The sequence below is a fragment of the Carassius gibelio genome, chromosome B15 (assembly GCF_023724105.1).
Source record: "Carassius gibelio isolate Cgi1373 ecotype wild population from Czech Republic chromosome B15, carGib1.2-hapl.c, whole genome shotgun sequence".
NCBI lineage: Eukaryota > Metazoa > Chordata > Actinopteri > Cypriniformes > Cyprinidae > Carassius > Carassius gibelio.
Genome location: NC_068410.1, coordinates 28,948,069 through 28,971,115, shown reverse-complemented (window position 1 = coordinate 28,971,115; position 23,047 = coordinate 28,948,069). Strand labels below are relative to the sequence as shown.

Here is a 23,047-nt window from a genome sequence, read left to right as displayed (position 1 = left end):
GACAGAAATTCAGAGAGAGTGAAACATCTACGCAATGAGTATGTGGAGGTATGCATTGTTCATCTGACTATGGTGTGGTATCATGCACTGCTCATAATGTTCTGATAATGTTCTGACAAATACTGTGCAATAGATATTGAATAGCATCCTATTTTCTTTAATGTGTTCCAGAGAGTCTTACAAATGAATGCTGCTGAAATTCAACATGAATTTATATATGTGGATGAGGCTGGATTTAACCTTGCAAAAACAAGAAGAAGAGGGAGAAATGTAATTGGGCACAGGGCAATCACCAATGTGCCGGGGCAGCGAGGGGGTAACATCACCCTTTGCGCTGCTATCACACAAAATAGGGTCCTCTGGAACCCTATTATGCAAATCTGATACTTGCGTTTCTTGACCGATTGCATGAGATTATCACAGCATTACCAATATCATCATAGTGGACCAGATGCGGTACATTGTCGTTTGGGACAATGTCTCATTGCACCAGGCTGCTCTGGTCCAGAACTGGTTCCATGATCACCCTGATTTTGAAGTTTTATACCTTCCCCCATACTCCCCCTTCCTGAATCCTATAGAAGAAATGTTTTCAGCGTGACGGTGGAAGGTATATGACCGTTTGCCCCTCATTCAGGCCATGGAACAGGCATGTGATCTTATTGAAGCAGCTTCAGTGCAGGGGTGGATTCCTCACACAACGGTGCCTTCCCAATGAAGACACAGCCTGTGATGTGGATCAAATCTTCTGGCCTGATCCAGCCAGACGGAGGGACGGATAGTTACAGTATTCTTGTTGCTTTTACAGTAGTTTTCTTTCATTTCTGTTTACTTTTACTTTTCTTCAGAGTCAAAGTGTATGTACTGTAATTCATGCAGTAATTTTTATTTGTCTAGATTTTATTTGTTTACAGTAATTGATATCATTGTTGGTTTTACTGTAACTGATTATGGTAAGAAATACTGTAAGTATTGAAATAAATACTTGAAATATTCAGTCTGCAGCATCAGACTGATGTGTTGTGGAGTGCTTGGTAAGGTTATAGTAGGCCTACAGTATTTGACTACATTCTCCTTATATCTCAAAACAAATCATGAATAATGTTGTGAATTTCTCACTATTTTTTTGTCACCTAAATTCTCTTACATACAGTAAGAATGTCTGGCCAAAAATCTATTCTGTTTTTTATTTATCACAGCAGTGTGCAACTGGCTGCAATAGTGTATGATCATTGAAGACTGTGTTGGTTAAATGAAAACAAATAGCATTTTCACAAATATGTGTATATGTTTTGACTGAAGTGTGTCATTTTGCAAACAATCTAGGAATTTTGCTAATTGATTGTGGTGTATGGATAATTGTGATTATATTTTGACAAAAAGAACTCTGTTTTCAAAATTGCGTGTAAACAATTGAAAAAAACTAACATTTGTCAATGTCTTGTAACATATCAGAAGCATTTTAAAGAAACTTTAAGGTCGATGTATGGAAACTTACGCCATATTTATGAACAACAGGGTACACCTTCTCCTGTCGCTCTCCTGGCTGGCAAGACCCTAATGAAATTAGACAAAAATTGAGCAAATCAGTGTTCAACAGAAGCTTTCAATCAATAAAAAGATAAGTAACAAATGAATATAAAATAACCAGCTTACATGACACTAAGTGTGTGTGTGTGTGTGTGTGTTTGTGTGTGTGCGTGTGTCTGTGTTGTGTGTGTGCGTGTGTCTGTGTGTGTGTGTATGCGCGCAGAGCACACAGGGACATTAGTGTGTGTAAGTGTCCAGATAAGCAATGCTCACGTGTCACTCCGCAACATGCGTAGTTGTTCCAAGATTAATGCCAGAGCACGGATGCAGATGTGTGAGGAGGGAGAGAAAATGAGTTGGGCAGCCCAAAGAACTGTCTGTCAAAGTTTGCAAACAATTTCGTTTGGCTAAAGACTAAAGAATATCCCGACCCGTGCACGTGAAGGGGGATGTAGACCCTTCGTGTATGCGCACTTGATAACTTTGGGAGGTGCAATTGCACCGTGCACGGCATGGATGCAACTACATGTAATCGCCATAGGTAAACTATCTAGGCAGCCAGCTGACAGTCCGACAGTCGTACAAATAGGTCGAATTCATAGGCCTACTCACTTGCATTCACCTTAATTCAATCGTAACACGCTAACAGCTCACAGCTCACAGCTAGGTTTGAATGTTGGAGACAACAGGCAGGGGTTGAATAGTTAAAACATTTTTTGTGTGATGGTGTCTTCCCGTTCCTTGCCATGACATTAACAGCATGCTAGGGCAAGCCCTCCTGCAACGGATTGCATCAGAAAGGCTCTGAAATTACTAAATATGCCTTACATTGGAGTAAATGTTAGCCTACAGCCCTGGAACGATTTTCAGTCTGTTTAAAATGCCCCATAAATTGACGTAAGGATAAAACCTACAATTTGTGGAACTCAAGTAGGCATAGGATAGGGCTGTTTTCTAATTTCTGTCAATATACTAGGGTTGGACATTCAATTAAATTAATCGATCATCGAGAGAATTAACGATCGATTTTTAATTAATCTTTGATATTTTTATATTAAAATCAAGTGTTAGGCTATATTTAAATACAGTGAGGATAGAAAACAAGTTGGACACCTCTTGTGGCAGTTAAACTAGATTAATTAATGGTTACGTGGTTTCACAAAGAAAACGTGCTATAAGCAGCAGAGCCGGCAGCTAAAAGCCTGTGCTCATTTACACAACTGACCCTCATTTTTTTTCTCCAAAAATGTGTAAATTGAGTAATGCTGTTGCATCTAGTTGTTAGCTAAATGATGACTGGTTATCATGTTGAGCCAGTTAAAGGCTGCTATAATTAGTTCATGTTAGGAATAAACCCTCTGTGCAGAACTTGTGTTCATTATTGTTTTTCACATATTTAAAAGAAATCTTAATTACTACAACAGAGAGAGCAGGTCAGGGAGGTGACATCAGTTAGCTGTGCTCAGCATAAACATCAATAAACATTACAGTATATGATTACGGCGTTCCACAGACTGGCGTTCACGGCGCAGCCGACTCAAGCCGGAGCGCAGCCTGTGCTCAATATATATCTCTTTCAAGATATAGATGGGAAAATAGATTTGGGTAGTTGACAATAAAAAAATTCCTGGTCCTTCAACTAATTAAAATTGTCTATAGAGTTTGATAACAGGATACAGTGTCACACCAGGACAAAGATTGTAGTGTCATAATGTATCGATTCCTTCATATGCTTTTAGAAATATATGGATTCAAAAAATCTTGTAAAATTATGCTGAGGTATTTTTATCAACTGTATGCTTTTCTTTTAAATTGATAAAATTTGTAATTTATTGAACATCCTTGAGACACACCATGACAACTTTGAGATTTAACTAAACAATTTTTTAATAATAATAATAAATCTAATAACAAATAAGTTTTTATGACAATGGTTCCATGCAAGACAAAAACATTTTAAATGACAATATTAATTATTTAAGTTTTTTATCTTGTGACAGCGAAAAAATGTCATGTCATGCAACAACCCATTTAAGCAAACATTTGAAATGTTTTAAAATGTAAAATTGAAAGAGTTTAACAATTGTTTGAGAGAAATGTTACAATTTTTTGTGAGTTTAATGCTTAAAACAAAAACACCTGGTTATGAAAATTAAATTAGAGAACAGAATAATAATAATAATAATAAATGTGCTGTAATGACAGGCCAGATTATAATGCAAAAGTAATCAAACATAAGTGTAAACACATGTTGAAGCAGATTTAAGCAACACCTAACTGAAAGCAACAATCTGAGATGAGACACGAGACAGGGTTCACAAGAATGAGACTTGACAAGATTTATACACTATTTAAAGAAATCTTTACTGATGAAAAACATGCCTGGAAAAATAGTCTGCAGGTGCATTGTGAATGTTTTAACTAATCTTGCAATAAATGCCATATCTGCTTTCTGAGAATTAATAATTATATGCAATAATAGACAATACTCAAGTACTGTAAAATATTTTGCCACAAAATCAACTGATGATTTGATGAGTCTCTTCAGAATTATTTTTCTTGAAGGCTATTCGCTTTTAGAGAGACCTCCTATCTGAATTATTTTCCACAAATTGATCGATCATTGGAATAAAAAACAAACAAACTAAAAGAGGAAGTTATATACATTATTTATCTGTTGCGAAAAAAACAAACAAAAAAAAAACATTAACATTAAAGGTCCTGTTCTTCGTGATCCCATGTTTTAAACTTTAGTTAATGTGTAATGTTAATGTTAGAGTATATATAATATCTGTAAAGTTCAATGCCAAGCGAGATATTTTATTTAACAGAATTCACCTACAACAACGAACCGTTTGGACTACATCCATCTAGTTCCTGCAGTAATGACGTCACTAAAACAGTTTTTTGACTAACCTCTGTCCACATGAATTCACAAAAAGGAGGCGTGGTCTTGTTGTGCTCCGACGGAGAAGAGGAAGAACTGAGTTTGTGTTTGTCGCCGTGTCATAGAAACGCTGTTATTTTCATCTCGGAGTCCAATCATCTTTGTTTGGGCTTCCCAGGGACGCTGTACTTGGAGATCAATGATTACAATTTATGTTTAACTCGGTTCCCGAAAATTATAATCCACATGTAAAACTATGTGCTGCACATTTTGCTGAAGACAGCTTCCTCAATCTCAATCAGTTTAATGCCGGATTCACACAAAGATTATTCCTGAAAGATGGAGCAGTTCCCTCTTTGTCTGGAGAAGGCGTTGTTTATGGACCACAACAGGTAAGTGTATTTTATTATTCAAGTTGGTGCGTTTAACAGTTTCTGTAACTTATTACACAAAGGGCAACACTGTTTAGCTTTGTTAACTAAATGTTAGGGCTGTGCAAAAAAACAAATGCGGTTTTCATGCGCATCTGGTCAGTAAAAACGCTCCTGTGGCTATAAGTACATCTTCAGCACGTGCTACTGCCCACCTTCTTCTCAAAACTAGTCCAATCACGTTTCCAAGAGGACAGCGTGATCTAAGCTGCTGGCGAATCACAGCACAGGAAGCGCTGGCCCAATCAGAACTCGTTACGTATTTCTGAAGGAGGGACTTTATAGAACAAGGAAGACATCAGCCCGTTTTTATGACTGTGAAAACAGCAGTATACAGATAGGTGAATTGTGTGAAAAATACTGTTTTTTCTTTTTTACACGCGAATCATGAACACATGTAATATTGCACACTGTAAACACGATCAAAGCTTCAAAAAAGCATGAAAAACGTGACCTTTAAGGGCCCTATCATACACCCGGCGCAAGCGACACAAGGCGCAGCACAAGTGTGTTTGCTAGTTTCAGTCCGGCACCGTTCACATTTTCCCGTCCAGCGCCACATCGTTTAATTAGCAAATGCATCTGTCCCCATTTGTGCACCCATGGGTGGCTGATCTAAAAAAAGAGGTGTGTTCAGGAGCTGAAATTAGACTGCGCCATAGACCAACTCAAAGCTGGTATAAAGTCTGAAGCAATGTTTTTACTTTGTTATTTAAAGAGCGTATATATATATATATATATATATATATACTGTACTGTAGAGTAAACTGTTGATTTGTTAAGGTGTAAAGATGCTACCCAGTAACATTACAGTATATTTGTAAAAAAAAAATTAAACATGTTTTATGATGTATAGAGAACAGCAGAGCTCCAGAAAGCACATGTACGTCTCCAAAGTGGATTTACACAAACCATATACAGTATTGTTCAAAATAATAGCAGTACAATGTGACTAACCAGAATAATCAAGGTTTTTCGTATATTTTTTTATTGCCACGTGGCAAACAAGTTACCAGTAGGTTCAGTAGATTCTCAGAAAACAAATGAGACCCAGCATTCATGATATGCACGCTCTTAAGGCTGTGCAATTGGGCAATTAGTTGAATTAGTTGAAAGGGGTGTGTTCAAAAAAATAGCAGTGTGGCATTCAATCACTGAGGTCATCAATTTTGTGAAGAAACAGGTGTGAATCAGGTGGCCCCTATTTAAGGATGAAGCCAACACTTGTTGAACATGCATTTGAAAGCTGAGGAAAATGGGTCGTTCAAGACATTGTTCAGAAGAACAGTGTACTTTGATTAAAAAGTTGATTAGAGAGGGGAAAACCTATAAAGAGGTGCAAAAAATGATAGGCTGTTCAGCTAAAATGATCTCCAATGCCTTAAAATGGAGAGCAAAACCAGAGAGACGTGGAAGAAAACGGAAGACAACCATCAAAATGGATAGAAGAATAACCAGAATGGCAAAGGCTCAGCCAATGATCACCTCCAGGATGATCAAAGACAGTCTGGAGTTACCTGTAAGTACTGTGACAGTTAGAAGACGTCTGTGTGAAGCTAATCTATTTTCAAGAATCCCCCGCAAAGTCCCTCTGTTAAAAAAAAGGCATGTGCAGAAGAGGTTACAATTTGCCAAAGAACACATCAACTGGCCTAAAGAGAAATGGAGGAACATTTTGTGGACTGATGAGAGTAAAATTGTTCTTTTTGGGTCCAAGGGCCACAGGCAGTTTGTGAGACGACCCCCAAACTCTGAATTCAAGCCACAGTACACAGTGAAGACAGTGAAGCATGGAGGTGCAAGCATCATGATATGGGCATGTTTCTCCTACTATGGTGTTGGGCCTATTTATCGCATACCAGGGATCATGGATCAGTTTGCATATGTTAAAATACTTGAAGAGGTCATGTTGCCCTATGCTGAAGAGGACATGCCCTTGAAATGGTTGTTTCAACAAGACAATGACCCAAAACACACTAGTAAACGGGCAAAGTCTTGGTTCCAAACCAACAAAATTAATGTTATGGAGTGGCCAGCCCAATCTCCAGACCTTAATCCAATTGAGAACTTGTGGGGTGATATCAAAAATGCTGTTTCTGAAGCAAAACCAAGAAATGTGAATGAATTGTGGAATGTTGTTAAAGAATCATGGAGTGGAATAACAGCTGAGAGGTGCCACAAGTTGGTTGACTCCATGCCACACAGATGTCAAGCAGTTTTAAAAAACTGTGGTCATACAACTAAATATTAGTTTAGTGATTCACAGGATTGCTAAATCCCAGAAAAAAAAAATGTTTGTACAAAATAGTTTTGAGTTTGTACAGTCAAAGGTAGACACTGCTATTTTTTTGAACACACCCCTTTCAACTAATTGCCCAATTGCACAGCCTTAAGAGCGTGCATATCATGAATGCTGGGTCTTGTTTGTTTTCTGACAATCTACTGAACCTACTGGTAACTTGTTTACCACGTAGCAATAAAAAATATACTAAAAACCTTGATTATTCTGGTTAGTCACATTGTACTGCTATTATTTTGAACAATACTGTACACCTTGTAGCTAAACAAATGAGATTTTAACACAAGGGAACTGTGTTTTGTTTTATAATACTCACCTTTGTAAGCACCCTCGTCGCTGCTCTCCTTCACGTTCAATGATGACTTATCCCTTTCGTGTGGCATTCTGGGATTGAAAAGTATCCATCGATGAACCCTTCAGAATCTGGGCTGAAGGAGTACGACAAACAGGGATTTCTTGACTACTGTTTTATGAATACTGGGGTTTTTAAACGTACTTCTTTCTTCACATACAGTTTTTCTCTATTATGTAGTAGATGAGTATGCATATTAAAACACAAATAACATATACGTACGTCCGAATCTCATGAGAATTAGTGCAATTCTCGCCTACTCTTTTATAAACACAAAAGATTCAAACACACTCATTCGCTCGCCTGCTGCTTTTACCATTGTATATAGTAGGGAAGTATGCCAGACACAGGCAGTGTGCAGTGTTGAGGAGACTCCAGAACAGGTCTGAGAGCAGCTGGGTACATATAAACCCACAGAGATGAGTGTGTGTAGATCTGTGCTTGAGCTGCATCAGGTGCTTCATTCCTGCTCCTAGAGAGTCACTCTATAACTCTAATTCAGCTCACCTCCATCTACTAATCAATGTCTTTGAGTTAACTTGAACAACACAGCCATCTGTGTGGATGAGGAGCCCTGCTTCACATAAAATAAACTAGAGACACTGAACCTGGGAAACTAACACTGAACTTGTAAATGGTTTGCAGCAACTTTTGGAAACATTTATACAAAAGGAAAGATTTGAGGAACTCAGTTAAAGAAAGAAGAGGAAGTGCTGTGTGAATGTGTGAGAATTCACTGCGTCCGTCTAAACAGTGTTCAGAGATGATCTCAGATCAGTGTGTGTTAAACCAGTGCGGTCAAACTGACTGAGTTCCCACAAACAGATTATATATTTACTAAAATTACAGAAGTTATATGTATTTTCAAGTTAAATGAACATAAAGGGCAAAGTTTTAATTCCTGTACATTCACTCTCAAGTGTGGATATCGAGACGAGACGAAAGATCAGTCAACATCTGAAAGACTCGCAGAGAACAAACACTTCTGACATCATGTCATCACATTTGATGATGTGTTAAAAACATTCACAGTTTGGTCAATTAACAACAAACCCATCATCTTTTACTGAAAGTCTTTGGAAGAGTTTGAAAAAGTAGATTTTCAAAACGCCAGACAGCATTGATCCACTGTGGCATTATGGGTATTATTTCTCTCAGTGTGAAAACAATCATAGGAAGTGATTGATAGCGGAAACCTTTTCAGTAACAAACCAGTTTGATCAGTTTTCTATAACTGAATGATTTTCTGTCTAGAAAGAAAGAAGCAAAACTACGAGTAATGTGAAGAACGGCCTGTAGATCGTGTTCAGAGTAAATGTGTGTTGAGAGGTTAACAGTAATCAGTTCTCACTGAAGAACATGTTTCACCACCGCTGTGGCGTCTGGTTAGTGGTTATGGTTAGGTCTTAAGAAACAGCAGAGGAACAGGTTTCAACACAACACTGCATCAGTCAGCGCTCGGGTCTCGAGGGATAATCTTGACCTGTTGAGGTGGACACAGAAACACTGCAGGTTACATCGGCTCCAGCTGACCTCACTTCTCCATTACGACTGACATCATGTTACTAAATAACAACTCTAGAGTCATTTCAACACTCAGTCGGTCAGATCAGAGGAAGTTAAAACCACACGAGGAGCTGAGAGTATTTAAAGAAAGAGTTGAGAGCAAATGATGAAGAGAAAGAGAAAATGTCTGAGTGTCATCTGTGTCTGCTGGGACTGATCGCTCTCTCTTCACTTCTCACAGGTAAAGACATCTGTGTTTTCTCTTCAACACATTCAGTGCAATCAGTCTGAGAAAGAGTTTCTTCTTGTGTTTGATACAGAACACACTGATTCTTCCTGAACACACTCAAACTAGACAGATTCACTCTCAAACATCTCTCAATTATTCTCTGATGAAGAGTGTGTTTGTGATTTGAACAGCTCTCTGATGAAGAACAAGAGTTTATTCTGGAGAGTGTGTTTGTAATAACTGCTGAAAAAGACTGATCTGAACCTTCTGCTTTCTGTCATTCATTTATTAATATATATCATAATGATCACTCAGATCTTCTTGTGTTTCAGGTGTCAGTGGAGAGGATCATGTTCATGTGTTCATCAGTTCTGGTGAAGATGTCCGTCTGCCCTGTAATAACGCTCTTCATGATGCTCTTCATGACTGCAACTCAACTACATGGAACTATAACAGAGGCAGTCATTCAGGAACAGTTGAACTGATTGCTTTAGGGAAAGAGAGGAAAGGCACAGAGAGACATGAGAGACTGAGTCTGGAGTCTGACTGCTCTCTGAACATCACGAACATCTCAACAGAAGATTATGGATATTACACCTGCCAACAATGGACTGGTGTGGGTGGAAAACAAATAGGACCTGACGCTCGTGTTTATCTGCATGTTCTTCATGGTAATTTTATGATTATTTGTTCAGTTTAAAAATGTCAAATTCTTGATTTAATCTCTGATGATGGTTGAAGAGTGTGTGATGTGTGTGTTATTCTGTGTTTCAGTCTCATCCTCACAGACTCAGATCAGTTCAGATCTCTCCTGTCGGCTGTATTCATATCCTCCAGTCTCTTGTGATGAATGGATCAGTTCTGAGAGAATTCATCTGTTCTGGGTGAATCAGGCCGGTGTTAAACCGACGAGATCATCCTCATCAGATCTCTGTATCATCTCTCAGAATACAACACTCCTGAATGAAGATCACAACAGAGAGTGGAGATGTAATGTTACTCAGAGAGATGAACTCAAGACCTCAGTCACAATCACTGTCAAGAGATCAGGTGAGAAAACATCTCCTCTATCAGTTTCAGATCCTCATAATGTGAGTAATATTAAGGACTGTAAGTAATATTGAAGCAGAACAAAGCTTGGTTCAGTCTGACAGAAGAAACTCAAAGCACTGCTGCCAACTAATGTCCAAATATTACAGTCAAGAAGTTCTGCTGGAATTATTTAAACTTTTTATGTAATGTTATGATCTGAGTTAAAATATGATTGTCATATTCTATGTCAGGGCTTTTCACACTTTCTAGTAAACCATGTTTTCAAGGATCCTCATAATTAACACAGTGTTCAAAGCTAAAGTGAATGTGTCTGTGTGTGTAATATACTGGTTTTATTGGTGTAAACTGTCCACATATTTGCACTATTCCATATTTTACTGAACAAAAACAGAAAAATTAGTAAATTTCAGTGGAATTCACTGCAAACAACATTTATTTGACATGTCGAACCTATAAAAAGGTATTTAAAGTGAAACTGAAGCTGCTTACGTCCCTCTCAGTCAGAATGGATCATTTCAATGAATTAATCATTAGCTGCAGAGGAACATTTGGTTTCTGAACTATTATTAAAGAAGCTTTTTCTTAAAACAGCATCGATTCACAGGAGAATGTGTTTGGAAATATGCCTCGAATGCTCACGCTGACTGTCACAGATATTAAACAAGTTAGCATTGCTAGAAATGATTGTTATATGCTTGAAAGCTTGAAGTGCTTAGTTTGAAGTGTCTGCTCTTTGCTTTTTTTTGAGGTTAGTGCATGTTTTTGAATAAATGTTAGCATGTTTCAGATGATAAAAACATGACTTGTAGTTCAGAAAACACTGTATAGAAGATGATTTCTCAGAGATGCCCTGTTCTACAGTATGATGAATCTGAACTAACATTCATTCTCTACAGAACAAGCTCAAACGACGACACCAGTCCCAAACTCCCAGGATCCCTCAACTACAAACACACCAGAAACTTCTACACATACAGGTACATGATGCTGCTGCTCTTTAGTCATTGAGGATGTTACTGAAGATCAGTGATATCAAGACAGGCACCCTGAAAATTCAGGCAGAGTTAAAGATACACGGTGTGTGAATTTGCACATTATAATGTAACTACTTAAAGTGATTTGATGGTCTGTCTAAATACTCAATTCTGATTGGGTTAAGAAATGGTTTAATTCACAGCTGGCCGTGCATTATCCCCCCCACACACACATATAAATATATATATGTGGCAGAAGCAGTAAAGGGACAAAAGTTCGCCACCCTGGGTCTGGCCCAGGGACATCTATTAAATACATTTACCCCTTTTTTTAAGCAACACTGGTCAGCTCACAAGTCATTGGCAGGAGACACAGATAAACAAAAAGAATTTTTATTACAATTAAAAAAGGGTTTTTATTACATAAGGTAGAAAACAGTCGCTGAATGCAACAGTTCACATAACTGACTCAATTACAAACTTTAAGGAAATCAAACAATGGGCAACCTGGGTCATCAAGGACATCCAAAGTTCAAGTTACAGGTACTGAGGCTTGACAGCAGGACAAAAGGGCACAATCTGTCTACACAGCAAACCACCCTTCACTTACACCTGTGACACATTCGCACACAACCACTTCAACCAGCACTCGTGAAAGAAACACCAACACCAGGAATCTTACTCCTGCCTTAGGCACTCAGCAATCAGGTTAGGTTATGAAGACAGCATCCCTATCACAGATGGATTATAATAAGGAGAGTTGTCCACCCACAAATTACAAGTACTTAAATCCCCCAAAATAACCAATAAAACAAAGCAATAATCAATAATAACCTGCAGACACCAGCCAATGGAAATGCTTCTCTATCGCTACATTTCCTACTCTTCAAAAAACAGATTGTGAAAGCAGACTGCAGTTTTTTTTCCAGTGCTGAGTCATTAAAGCTCAGATCCTCTCATTATAACAAAGCATATACAAACCTGATTCTAAAAAAGTTGGGACACTGTACAAATTGAGTAAAAAAAAAGAATGGAATAATTTACAAATTTCATAAACCTATTTTTTATTAACAATAGAATATAGAAAACAAATCAAATGTTGAAAGTGAGACATTTTGAAATGTCATGCCAAATATCGGCTCATTTTGGATTTTCATGAGAGCTACACATTCCAAAAAAGTTGGGACAGGTAGCAATAAGAGGCCGGAAAAGTTAAATGTTCATATAAGGAACAGCTGGAGGACCAATTTACAACTTATTAGGTCAATTGGCAACATGATTGGGTATAAAAAGAGCCTCTCAGAGTGACAGTGTCTCTCAGAAGTCAAGATGGGCAGAGGATCACCAATTCCCCCAATGCTGCGGCGAACAATAGTGGAGCAATATCAGAAAGGAGTTTCTCAGAGAAAAATTACAAAGAGTTTGAAGTTATCATCATCTACAGTGCATAATATCATCCAAAGATTCAGAGAATCTGGAACAATCTCTGTGTTTAAGGGTCAAGGCCAGAAAACCATACTGGATGCCCGTGATCTTCGGGCCCTGCAGGCATCGCATACAGGAATGATACTGTAATGGAGATCACAACATGGCCTCAGGAATACTTCCAGAAAACATAGTCAGTGAACACAATCCACCGTGCCATTCGCTGTTGCCTGCTAAAACTCTAAAGTTCAAAAAAGAAGCCACAATTAAACATGATCCAGAAGCGCAGGTGTTTTCTCTGGGCCAAGGCTCATTTAAAATGGACTGTGGCAGAGTAGAAAACTGTTCTGTGGTCAGACGAATCAAAATTTGAAGTTCTTTTTGGGACCCCATGTAATCCGGACTAAAGAGGACAAGGACAACCCAAGTTATTATCAGTGCTCAGTTCAGAAGCTTGCATCTCTGATGGTATGGGGTTGCATGAGTGTGTGTGGCATGAACAGCTTACACATCTGGAAAGGCACCATCAATGCTGAAAGGTATATCCAAGTTCTAGAACAACAATGATACCCATGCCACACAATGGTAAACATGGCCTTGTCACAACTTTTTTTAGATGGTTTGATGCCATGAAACTTAATCTACTTATTTTTCCCTTAAAATGATAAATTTTCTCAGTTTAAACATTTGATACGTCATCTATGTTGTACTCTGAATAAAATATTGACATTTGAAACTTTCACATCATTGCATTCTGCTTATATTCACATTTTGTACAGTGTCCCAACTTTTTTGGAATCAGGTTTGTATCAAAATGTCTTCCAACCAATACAGTCTGTGTACTTTTTCGTTCATTCGTTATTCTATTTCGGAATGAAAGATGAAATTTAGGAAAGGGTGTCTTTTTGTTTTAAAGAAAGAAAGCAGAAATGGCTGTATTTTGTTTTCCAAATGTATTTTTGTCATCAAATAATAGTATTAGAAAATTGGACGAAAAAAATGAAAAATGATCAGTTATTGTATTTTTAAATGAAAAACCAAAAATTTGAACTGTACACACAAAATGCTGCCCGAAAAAGTAGAATATTAACTTCTTTTCAGATTTTTTAAAATTCCTTTTGCACTTTTAACAAACATTTGGAAAAAGCACAAATTAATATAGAAAATATTAGATAAAAAAAGATATTGCAGAATCATGGGAAATCTATCATCATGAAAATATATATTGGGATATAATTTTGTCTTAACTTTGTGTGCTATATGTGTACATTATTGGAGAGGATGCGTGATTGTTCAGTTCACATAAAGGCTACACATGCCTTATACATTTAGACATATTTTTCCCTGTTCACTGATGGCATTCACATAATTCCACATTTAGGCTGTACAGGGCTCTAGACTCATTCTTCCTACAGGTCGCTGTTTTGCACTTTAGCAGTTGGTAGCACTAGAACATCATTTGCAGTCTTTTTTTTTTTGTTGTTGCTTTTTTGCTACAACATGCCATTCATCAATGCATGCTGATGAACTTTTATCATAGTTTATAATAATATGGTGACATAATTATTATTTTTTTTTAAATAGTGACCATTTTGGTCGCCGTCTATGCGGATGTTTGGAGTATGCGGCTGTCACTGGTCCAACAGCACAATGAAAAACAAAATTGGTTAAATTCTGAATGAAGAAAGCATGGTCTGCACTCCCTATGATAATTTTAAGGCTGTCATTCATTTCAGTTTGTCATGATCTCAAAAATATCTGTTATAATCAACAAGGCTCGACATTAGGAGGAGTTTAGAGAGACTACATTTTAGAACTGTTTCAAACAAATCGTTTGAGAATCGTTTGAAAACCTATTGTAGAAGACTCCCAAAGCAATAACCTTAGAAAAGGCATAGGGACACTATAAGATCATAAAAATATCAAAGCTAAAAGTTTTCATAAAGCAGTTATTGGAGCCACGCCAGTAGCGTGAAAGGGGCAAAGCGTTTGTATAGAGACGCCAAAAAAGGTAGAAATTAAATTTAGCATTAATATACACTTTAAAAAGCACATTTATTTAATTTTTACAATTTTAATGAAATAAAAAAAAAATGTAATAAAAAAATAAAATAAAATTAGAAAATTAGTTTGTGTCTGCTTATTCTATTCATCAGTGTTTTAACCATTAAAGAAGAAAACGCATTTTCCGTATTTAATTTCCTGGTTAAAAAAAGAAAAACTAATGGACACACAAGTACACTGACTTTTATCATTTTTTTTACGATCCCAATACACCCACGTAGGTCATTTGTAAAAATCCCTGAAATACAACCCATCAGAGCATGTACATTTGTGCTCCTATTAGCAACAGGACACTTTCATATTAATGCTTCGTACTCTTTTATCTGCTTCATAATTCAAGTTTCGTATAGCTCAGTTGGTAGAGCATCAAATTTTATGAAAATATGCAAACATGTGATAATGGGTTCGCCAGAGAACATATGTGCATAAAATGTATACTGTAAATCAAGATTTTGCATGATTTATGTGAGGGTAGTTATAGGGACGGGGTTAGTTGTGGAGGTTAATAGGTCAGGTTACAATTCAGGTTAATACAGGTTAAAGGATTAGTTAACCTCAAAATTTAAATTTCCTGATAATTCACTCACCCCAACGCCATCCAAGATGTTCATGTCTTTCTTTCTTCAGTGGAAAATAAATTAAGTTTTTTGAGGAAAACATTTCAGGATTTTTCTTCACACAATTGTCTTCAACGACAACCAGAATGTTGAAGTTCAAATCAATGCCGTGTCAAGGGGCTCTGCATGATCCCAGCTGAGGAAAGGGGTCTTATCTGGCGAAACGGTTGGTCATATACTTTTTAACCACAACTGTTCTTTGTGCTGGTCTGCGATGTGCCACGTATTACATCATCACGTCGGAAAGGTCACACGTCTCGTCATCTATCGAAGTTGTTTCATAAATGTAGGGAAGGGTGAAAAATCCATCTCATTTTCTCTTCCAACTTCAGGATCGTCCGACATCTTTTTATTTATTTATTATTATTATTATTTTTTTTTTTTGTGACCTTTCTAATTCATGGCGCATTGCAGACCAGCACAAGACGAACAATTGTGGTTAAAAAGTATATATATATATATATATATATATATATATATATATATATATATATATATATATATATATATATATATATATATATATCTTTTGTTTTTGTTTTAATGATCGACCGTTTTGCCAGCTGAGACCCCATTCCTCAGCTGGGATCGTGCTGAGCTCTTAGAAGCACTCAGGAACTTTAACATTCTGGTTTGCCGTTGAAGCCAATTGTGTGGAGAAAAATCCTGAAATGTTTTCCTCAAAAAACTGAATTTCTTTTTTTCACTGAGGAAAGAAAGACATGAACATCTTGGATGGCAATGGGGTGAGTGAATTATCAGGAAATGTTAATTTCATAATAAAGCTATTTTAACACTCCGAAAGGGATAAAAAAATTATCTACACAAATATAAAATTAATTCAAATAAACCTAAAAATAAAAATAGCAAATTATTATTTTGAGCTTTGCCAATGAATAATTAGCATATTAAACGTCACTCTAGATTGATCACCGTCACAATTCTGCGCTAGTGGCAACGAGAACAGCGGGTAAGAGTAAATTTAACTCTCTTTCTACTCCCCCTCATTATTATTTGCTCACAAATTCTTTCTAACAAAACTGTAGGCGCTAGCGCTATCATCTGTGGTCTCCATGTTTACTTCCGCACGATTTACGTCATATTACTCTTCTGCACATGCGGGCCACATTTTAAAAATAATATGAACAGTCAGTCAAAAAAAAATCTCTGCTCTGCACTGTAAAACCCGACAAGTTAACTTAACTCAAATCGTTTGAGTAAACCGATTGCCTTGACTGTAATACCCGACAAGTAAACTTAACTCAAACGGTTTGAGTAAACAGATATCCTAAAGTTATGTTAACTCAAACCGTTTGAGGAAACCGATTGCCTTAAACCGTTTAAGTTTAAAAAACTAACATTTATGAGTACTCTGAACTTAATTCAGTTGAGTTCACTGAAAGAAGAAATACATTGCAATTAAGTGATTAAGTGATTAATTGAGTGATAATTGAGCTTTAGTGATGAACACCTGCTTTTAACAAACAGAATCACTGAAGAAAAGAGAAACACAAGAACTACTACAACTGACTTCAGACACAGACTTAGATGAAATCAACTGAAATAAAATACATGAAATCTCTGAAGATCTGATTAAACAACCCCACAAACAGCATCACCAGCTCCACTTATTAATAACCAGACTGACTTTATTTCTGTCAGACGTCTACAGAAGATATTATTGAGAATGAACTAAGGTTTAGATGTTGATTTATTGTTTCATTTGAAGTAACCATGTTAGAGATCAGTGTTTGCTTTAGTTGGGCTCTTGACCCTTGATTTCTGTCTTAGTCTTTTCTTTGGCTGTTATAACTGTGTGTTTCTGTAAACTGACTTACCTGGCAGGGGAGACACCATGATCAAGAAGGCGGTTCACCCAGGGCGGTTTGTTGTTGGTTGTTCTCAACTCTCTTCTTTTGTTCTGGTTTAGTGTTTATAACAGAACATCATGTCGACCTCCTTGGTGCGAAGGAATACAGCCAGATTCGAGCTTCTGGAAGGATTGGAAATGGATCGTTTGAACTTCAGTAGGAGAATTCTACAGACTGAACTTGGTTTTCAACCCTCGCAGCTGGATTATATCTTTGCTTTTCCTGGTAGGAAGATCTTTGAAGTGGTTTTTACCACCTTACCTTCTTATGAACTCTGTGTGAATAGATTTAATTCTAAGAAGAGTATAACCCCATGTCTTCAGAAAATCCATCTGATTCCATTATCTGAAAGAGATATTGTGACTGTCTTGATATATTCTGAAAGGATTAAAGTTGAAGATATCACTACTTGGCTTTCCATGCACTGTACCATCTTAAATACCTCCTTGATGACAGATGAGGACGGGATAAAGACTGGAGCATCAAAATTCCAAGTGCGTTTGAAGAAAGATGCTGAAGGCAATTACCATCACCTGCCCTCACTAATTCAATTAGGTCCAATTAGGGGCTATGTCTTTTATAATGGTCAACCTAAAGAATGCAGGAAATGTGGCTCCTTGGACCATATAGCTGTTAATTGTAAAATAGACATCTGTAGACATTGTAAAAGCAAGGACCATGGCTCCAAGGACTGCCAGTTGCCAAAGAAATGCAATTTATGTGGGGCAGTTGACCACAGGTTTCGCGACTGCCCGCATGCCTACTCCAATAAAATAAAACAACAAGAGTGTAGAGAAGAGCCAAATTTAGTGGACTTTGAAGGTCTTGAGTATTCCATTAGGAATGTTGTTTCCCTTGTTAACCAGCAAGATACTGCCCAGGAAGTTATGATTTCCCAGGGAGAGCCTTTTACAAGTCTCTTACCACAGTCTCAAGGAGCAGCTGAAGGCCTTACACCCTCTCTGTCGAAAGAACATCTTCTATCTTCGTCGAGAGCTGCCACTTCTCCCTTGGGCTTTATTGACGATAAAGGAACAAGGGAAGAGGTACAAAGAAACTATTCCTCTGAAGGATCTGAAGTTGGAATAGATGCTGTGATATCAACTCCAGATAAGGAAGCTCAGAAACCAAAAGGGAATATTCTCCTGGAGGTAGCTGAAGCCTTTCCGTTGTCTTTATCTCTTCTATCTGGAACTTCAACGTTAGAGTCCCCTCCAGATGATAATAATCAGGATCCCTCGAGTTCTATAGTTCTTCCAACGCAGGAACATGGAGGAGTGGCTGATTGGTCTTCCAATTCCACCCCTTTCCTGGATTTTGATGAAATTGACAATTTCTCAACTACTACCCAGATGAAAGAATTGGTATCACCAAAAGATTTATCTCCACGATCTAAGAAAAAGAAAAGGAAAAGGCTGAAGAGCAACTCGGCTTCCCCTACGTAGCCCTCCCTCTCTTAAGATTATGCGTTTAACGGTTACATCTATTAATACCAGAGGTTTAACAGATTTGGTTAAATGCTCCTCTGTGTTTTCCTTTTTATATAATGAGGGCCATGATATCGCCCTCCTTCAAGAGTGCAATTTATCTTACCAATCCAATTATAAATCCCTTCAAGATAGATGGAAATGGGGGACTTCCGGGTTGATGATGGAGTAAGAACGTGGATTTTGTAGTTCCGCTAATTTTCATTTAAATTTCATTAAAACAAGGCAACATAAAGCTTGTAAGTGCTCTCGAATCATTTATAGAGTTGCATACGCTTAACATAAATTGCAATTTACGTATTTATAAATGCCGTCGAAGAAACCAGGAAAGAAAGATGTCGCTGAGGGAGAAAGTTCGGCCGAGACTGCGGGCTCGCTGGAAGAGGCCAGCACAGCAGCAAGTAACGACCCGGTACTGCTTGCAATTGAATCTCTCCGAGTGGAGCTGGGCAAGGTTAAAACTGATATTAAAGAAAGTTTGAAAGGAGAAATGGCGATGCTGGAAAAGAAAATTTACGCGAAGTTTGATGCAATTCAGCTAACCATAAACGACCATCGTTCAACTCTCGAGCATCTTGAACAAAATGCTACGGCCTCAACAGAAGCGGTTACGAAATTACAAGCTCAAGTTAAAAGTCTGTCCGAGCAGGTGTCAGAATTAACGGAAAAATGCATCGATCTGGAAGGCCGTTCCAAGAGGCAAAATATAAGAATCGCGGGAATCCGAGAAGGAATGGAAAACGGTCAAGGTGCTAGAGAGTTTGTGGCTAAACTGCTCATGGAGGTGCTTGGATTGGACGAGCTGCCTGTTCTGGATCGTGCGCACCGAGCTCTTCGTTCCCGGCCTGAGGACACTGACCCGCCGAGGCAAATCATTGCTCGGATACACCATGGCCATACCATGGAAAACATCATGCGCAAAGTGTCGTCACAGAGAAAGCTAACCTTTAACGGTCGCTCCATTCAGATCTTCAGAGATTATCCTTCGACTGTGGTCAAACGTCGGGCAGCCTTTTCCAGAGTAAGACAAATCCTGCGGGATAAACCCGGTGTTAAGTTTGGCATTCTGTATCCAGCAAAGCTCCGGGTGACATACAGCGAGGGAGAGAAGCTTTTCACCGACGCGAACGATGCATGGAAATTTGCAATCGAACAGTTTGGCACAGATAAGTAAATGCCGGATTAGAATTCAGAGATGTCAAGCCTGTTGTTTTGTTTAAGTTTCTGTTATTTAGCGGACTCACTGTTGGACTTTTGGGAAGTCTCTGCAAAGTAAAATGCGGAGGTCGGCTTTTCTTTTCTATTTGTTTTTTATTATACCTTTTCATTGCCTTCTACTTCGTGGTAAGTTGTGCTGTACATTTGTTCCTGTAACAGCTGAACATGTTCTGTTATCAAACGTTTTGTTGGGTGGGTGGGTCAGTGCTAAAGGTTTCCATGGTAACATCTACCGGTGTGTAGGTAACTTGTCAGAACAGATTGTTATTTTCTGTAATAACAGTTCATGCTTAATAAGGTAAATGCAAAAGGGGTGTCTCTAAATTTCTCTACTTGGAATGTAAAAGGTCTGAATGAACCAGTTAAAAGGGGTAAAATATTGTCTCATCTAAAATCACTGTTTTCAGATATCATATTTCTACAAGAGACTCATTTAAATCGTACTGCCCAGGTTAGACTGAGATGCAAGTGGATTGGACAAATGTATCATTCCAATTTCTCTGCTAAATCTAGAGGAACAGCTATCCTTATCCGTAAAGGAGTTCCATTTAAACATAATTTGACCATTTCAGATAAAGATGGGCGATATGTAATTGTTGTTGGAGAAGTATTTTCTGTGCCATTGACATTAGTCAATGTTTATGGACCAAATTATGATAACCCTGAGTTTTTCAAAAAAGTGTTTGATCTAATTCCAAACATTTCAGATACAAATCTCATAATCGGGGGTGATTTTAACTGTGTACTAGACCCGTACTTAGATAAATCCTACTCCACAAAAATAGTTAGTTCCAACTCCAGTAAATTTTTGAATTCATATATAACTAATTCAAATATGTTTGATGTGTGGAGAATTATCTATCCAATGGCTAGGGAATACTCTTTTCATTCTCTAGCTCATAATCTATATACACGAATAGATTATTTCATTCTGGATGGTAAACTCATGCCTCAGGTTTGTACTGCTAAATATCATAATATTATTATATCCGATCACAGTCCGGTGACCTTTTCTATTAAAATAGATAATATGGAGAAACCACAAAGAAATTGGAGGCTTAACTCTCATTTACTTACAAACAGAGTGTTTATTAATCACTTAAAACAAGACATAAAAACCTTTTTTGAAATTAACGACAAGCCCGACATTTCTATGGGAGTGTTATGGGACACATTTAAAGCATACATCAGGGGTTGTATTATATCTTATCAAGCATTTCAGAGAAAGAGAAATAGGGCTGAATTAGAGGCATTGGAAGTTCAAATTCACGAATTAGATATGGAAAATGCTAAACATCCATGTATTGAAAAATATAAAAAAATTTGTGCATTTAAATATAAATTGAATCAAATTCTCTGTTCTAAAATTTCTAAATCCTTTCAGTATGTAAAACAAAAATACTTTGAATTTGGTGATAAACCTCAAAAATTGTTATCTCGACAACTTCGTAAATTAGCATCTGAACGAACAATATACAAAATTAAATCAGACACAGGAGAATTTCTCACTGCCTCTAAGGATATAAATAGTAGGTTTCAATCATTTTATGAAGCACTGTATTCATCGAAAGGAACTATAGATCCTACAGTTATTGCTCAGTTTCTAGACCAACAAAATCTACCCTCATTAAATCAAGAGCAAATGGAGGGGTTAGGTGCAGAAATTACTATTGAAGAAATATCAGGTACGATAAAATCTCTTAAAGGATGTAAAACACCCGGTCCAGATGGATTTTGTAATGAATTTTATAAAGCCTGCAGCGAATTACTTTCGCCTTATTTATATAGGGTTTATAAACAGGCATTTATAGATCAGTCTCTGCCGTCCTCACTAAACGAGGCAATTATTACTGTAGTGCCAAAAAAAGGAAGGAACCCAGAGGAACTGGGTTCTTATAGACCTATTTCACTCTTAAACACAGATCAAAAAATTCTAGCAAAAACTTTAGCATGCAGACTAAACACAGTAATTAGAAATTTGGTTCATCCAGATCAAAAGGGCTTCATACCAAAACGTAACTCTTCCTCTAATCTTAGGCGTCTTTTTAACATTATTTATTCTTCAAGAGGCTTGCAGCAAGATCTAGCCATTTTGTCATTGGATGCAGAGAAGGCATTCGATCAAATTGAATGGCCTTACCTATTTGCCGTATTGAAGAAATTTAATCTCGGATATAATTTCATTTCATGGATTAAATTGTTGTACTCTAGTCCGTGTGCAAGAATTCTCACAAATCAAACAATGTCTTCTCGTTTTGAATTACACAGAGGTACAAGACAGGGATGTTCACTGTCACCACTTTTGTTTGCATTAGCGATTGAGCCTTTAGCTGAGGCTATTAGAACACATACTGGAATTAAAGGCTATAAAACCAGAAGTACTGATAATAAAGTGGCGTTATACGCAGATGATGTAATTTTATTTATTTCGGAGCCCAATAGCAGCATTCCAAATATCCTTAATCTGATAAATTACTATGGTACATTTGCAGGATATAAAATTAATTGGGACAAGAGTGTGTTGATGCCAGTTACTATCAAAGATTCTTCTTGGCTTCAGCATTTACCCTTTAAAATTTCTTTAGAACAGTTTACATATCTAGGAATTCAGGTGACAAAAAAGTTTTCCAGCTTATTTGAGGCCAATTTTCATCCCCTGTTATCTAAACTTAAATCCATGATCAATTTCTGGAGAACACTTCCTATTTCTCTTGTGGGTAGGGTAAACGCAATTAAGATGATATTTCTCCCACAATTTTTGTATATAGTGCAGAACATTCCTGTATTTCTGCCCAAATCATTTTTCAAAAAACTGGACACTATCCTGGTTCCCTTTGTCTGGAACTATAAAGCCCATAGGATTTCTAAGCACCACTTGTGTAAACCCAAAATACAGGGAGGGCTTGCCCTACCTAATTTTCTTTATTATTATTGGGCTGCAAACCTGAGGGCCTAGATTTTACTCCAGTGGAGGAGAACTGGTTGTTGTTGGAACAGGAGGAATGTCTCCCATATTCTATTAATGCAATACTTTTATCACCCAAAGGTATAGCTAGTTCACTTTATAATCATAACCCGGTCATTCATAACTCTGTTCGTATTTG

The 23,047-nt window shown here is 37.4% G+C and overlaps 1 protein-coding gene across 1 annotated transcript; it reads left to right on the top strand.

Moving 5' to 3' along the window:
- Positions 1-8,926: 8,926 nt before the first annotated feature.
- LOC127972400 (uncharacterized) lies at positions 8,927-17,398 on the top strand. The gene is made up of 4 exons (XM_052575862.1): positions 8,927-9,246; positions 9,567-9,905; positions 10,009-10,284; positions 17,298-17,398. Exons 1-4 carry the CDS (start codon positions 9,189-9,191, stop codon positions 17,396-17,398), a joined length of 774 nt encoding a protein of 257 aa, XP_052431822.1. The 5' UTR covers positions 8,927-9,188.
- Positions 17,399-23,047: the final 5,649 nt, after the last annotated feature.

Bases quoted from the DNA above. Each gene is read 5' to 3' on its own strand.
- LOC127972400 (XM_052575862.1), top strand. From the start codon at position 9,189: ATGTCTGAGTGTCATCTGTGTCTGCTGGGACTGATCGCTCTCTCTTCA. The intron at 9,906-10,008 runs GTAATTTTATGA...TCTGTGTTTCAG, and splicing joins TTATCTGCATGTTCTTCATG to TCTCATCCTCACAGACTCAG. The intron at 10,285-17,297 runs GTGAGAAAACAT...GTTCTGGTTTAG, and splicing joins AATCACTGTCAAGAGATCAG to TGTTTATAACAGAACATCAT.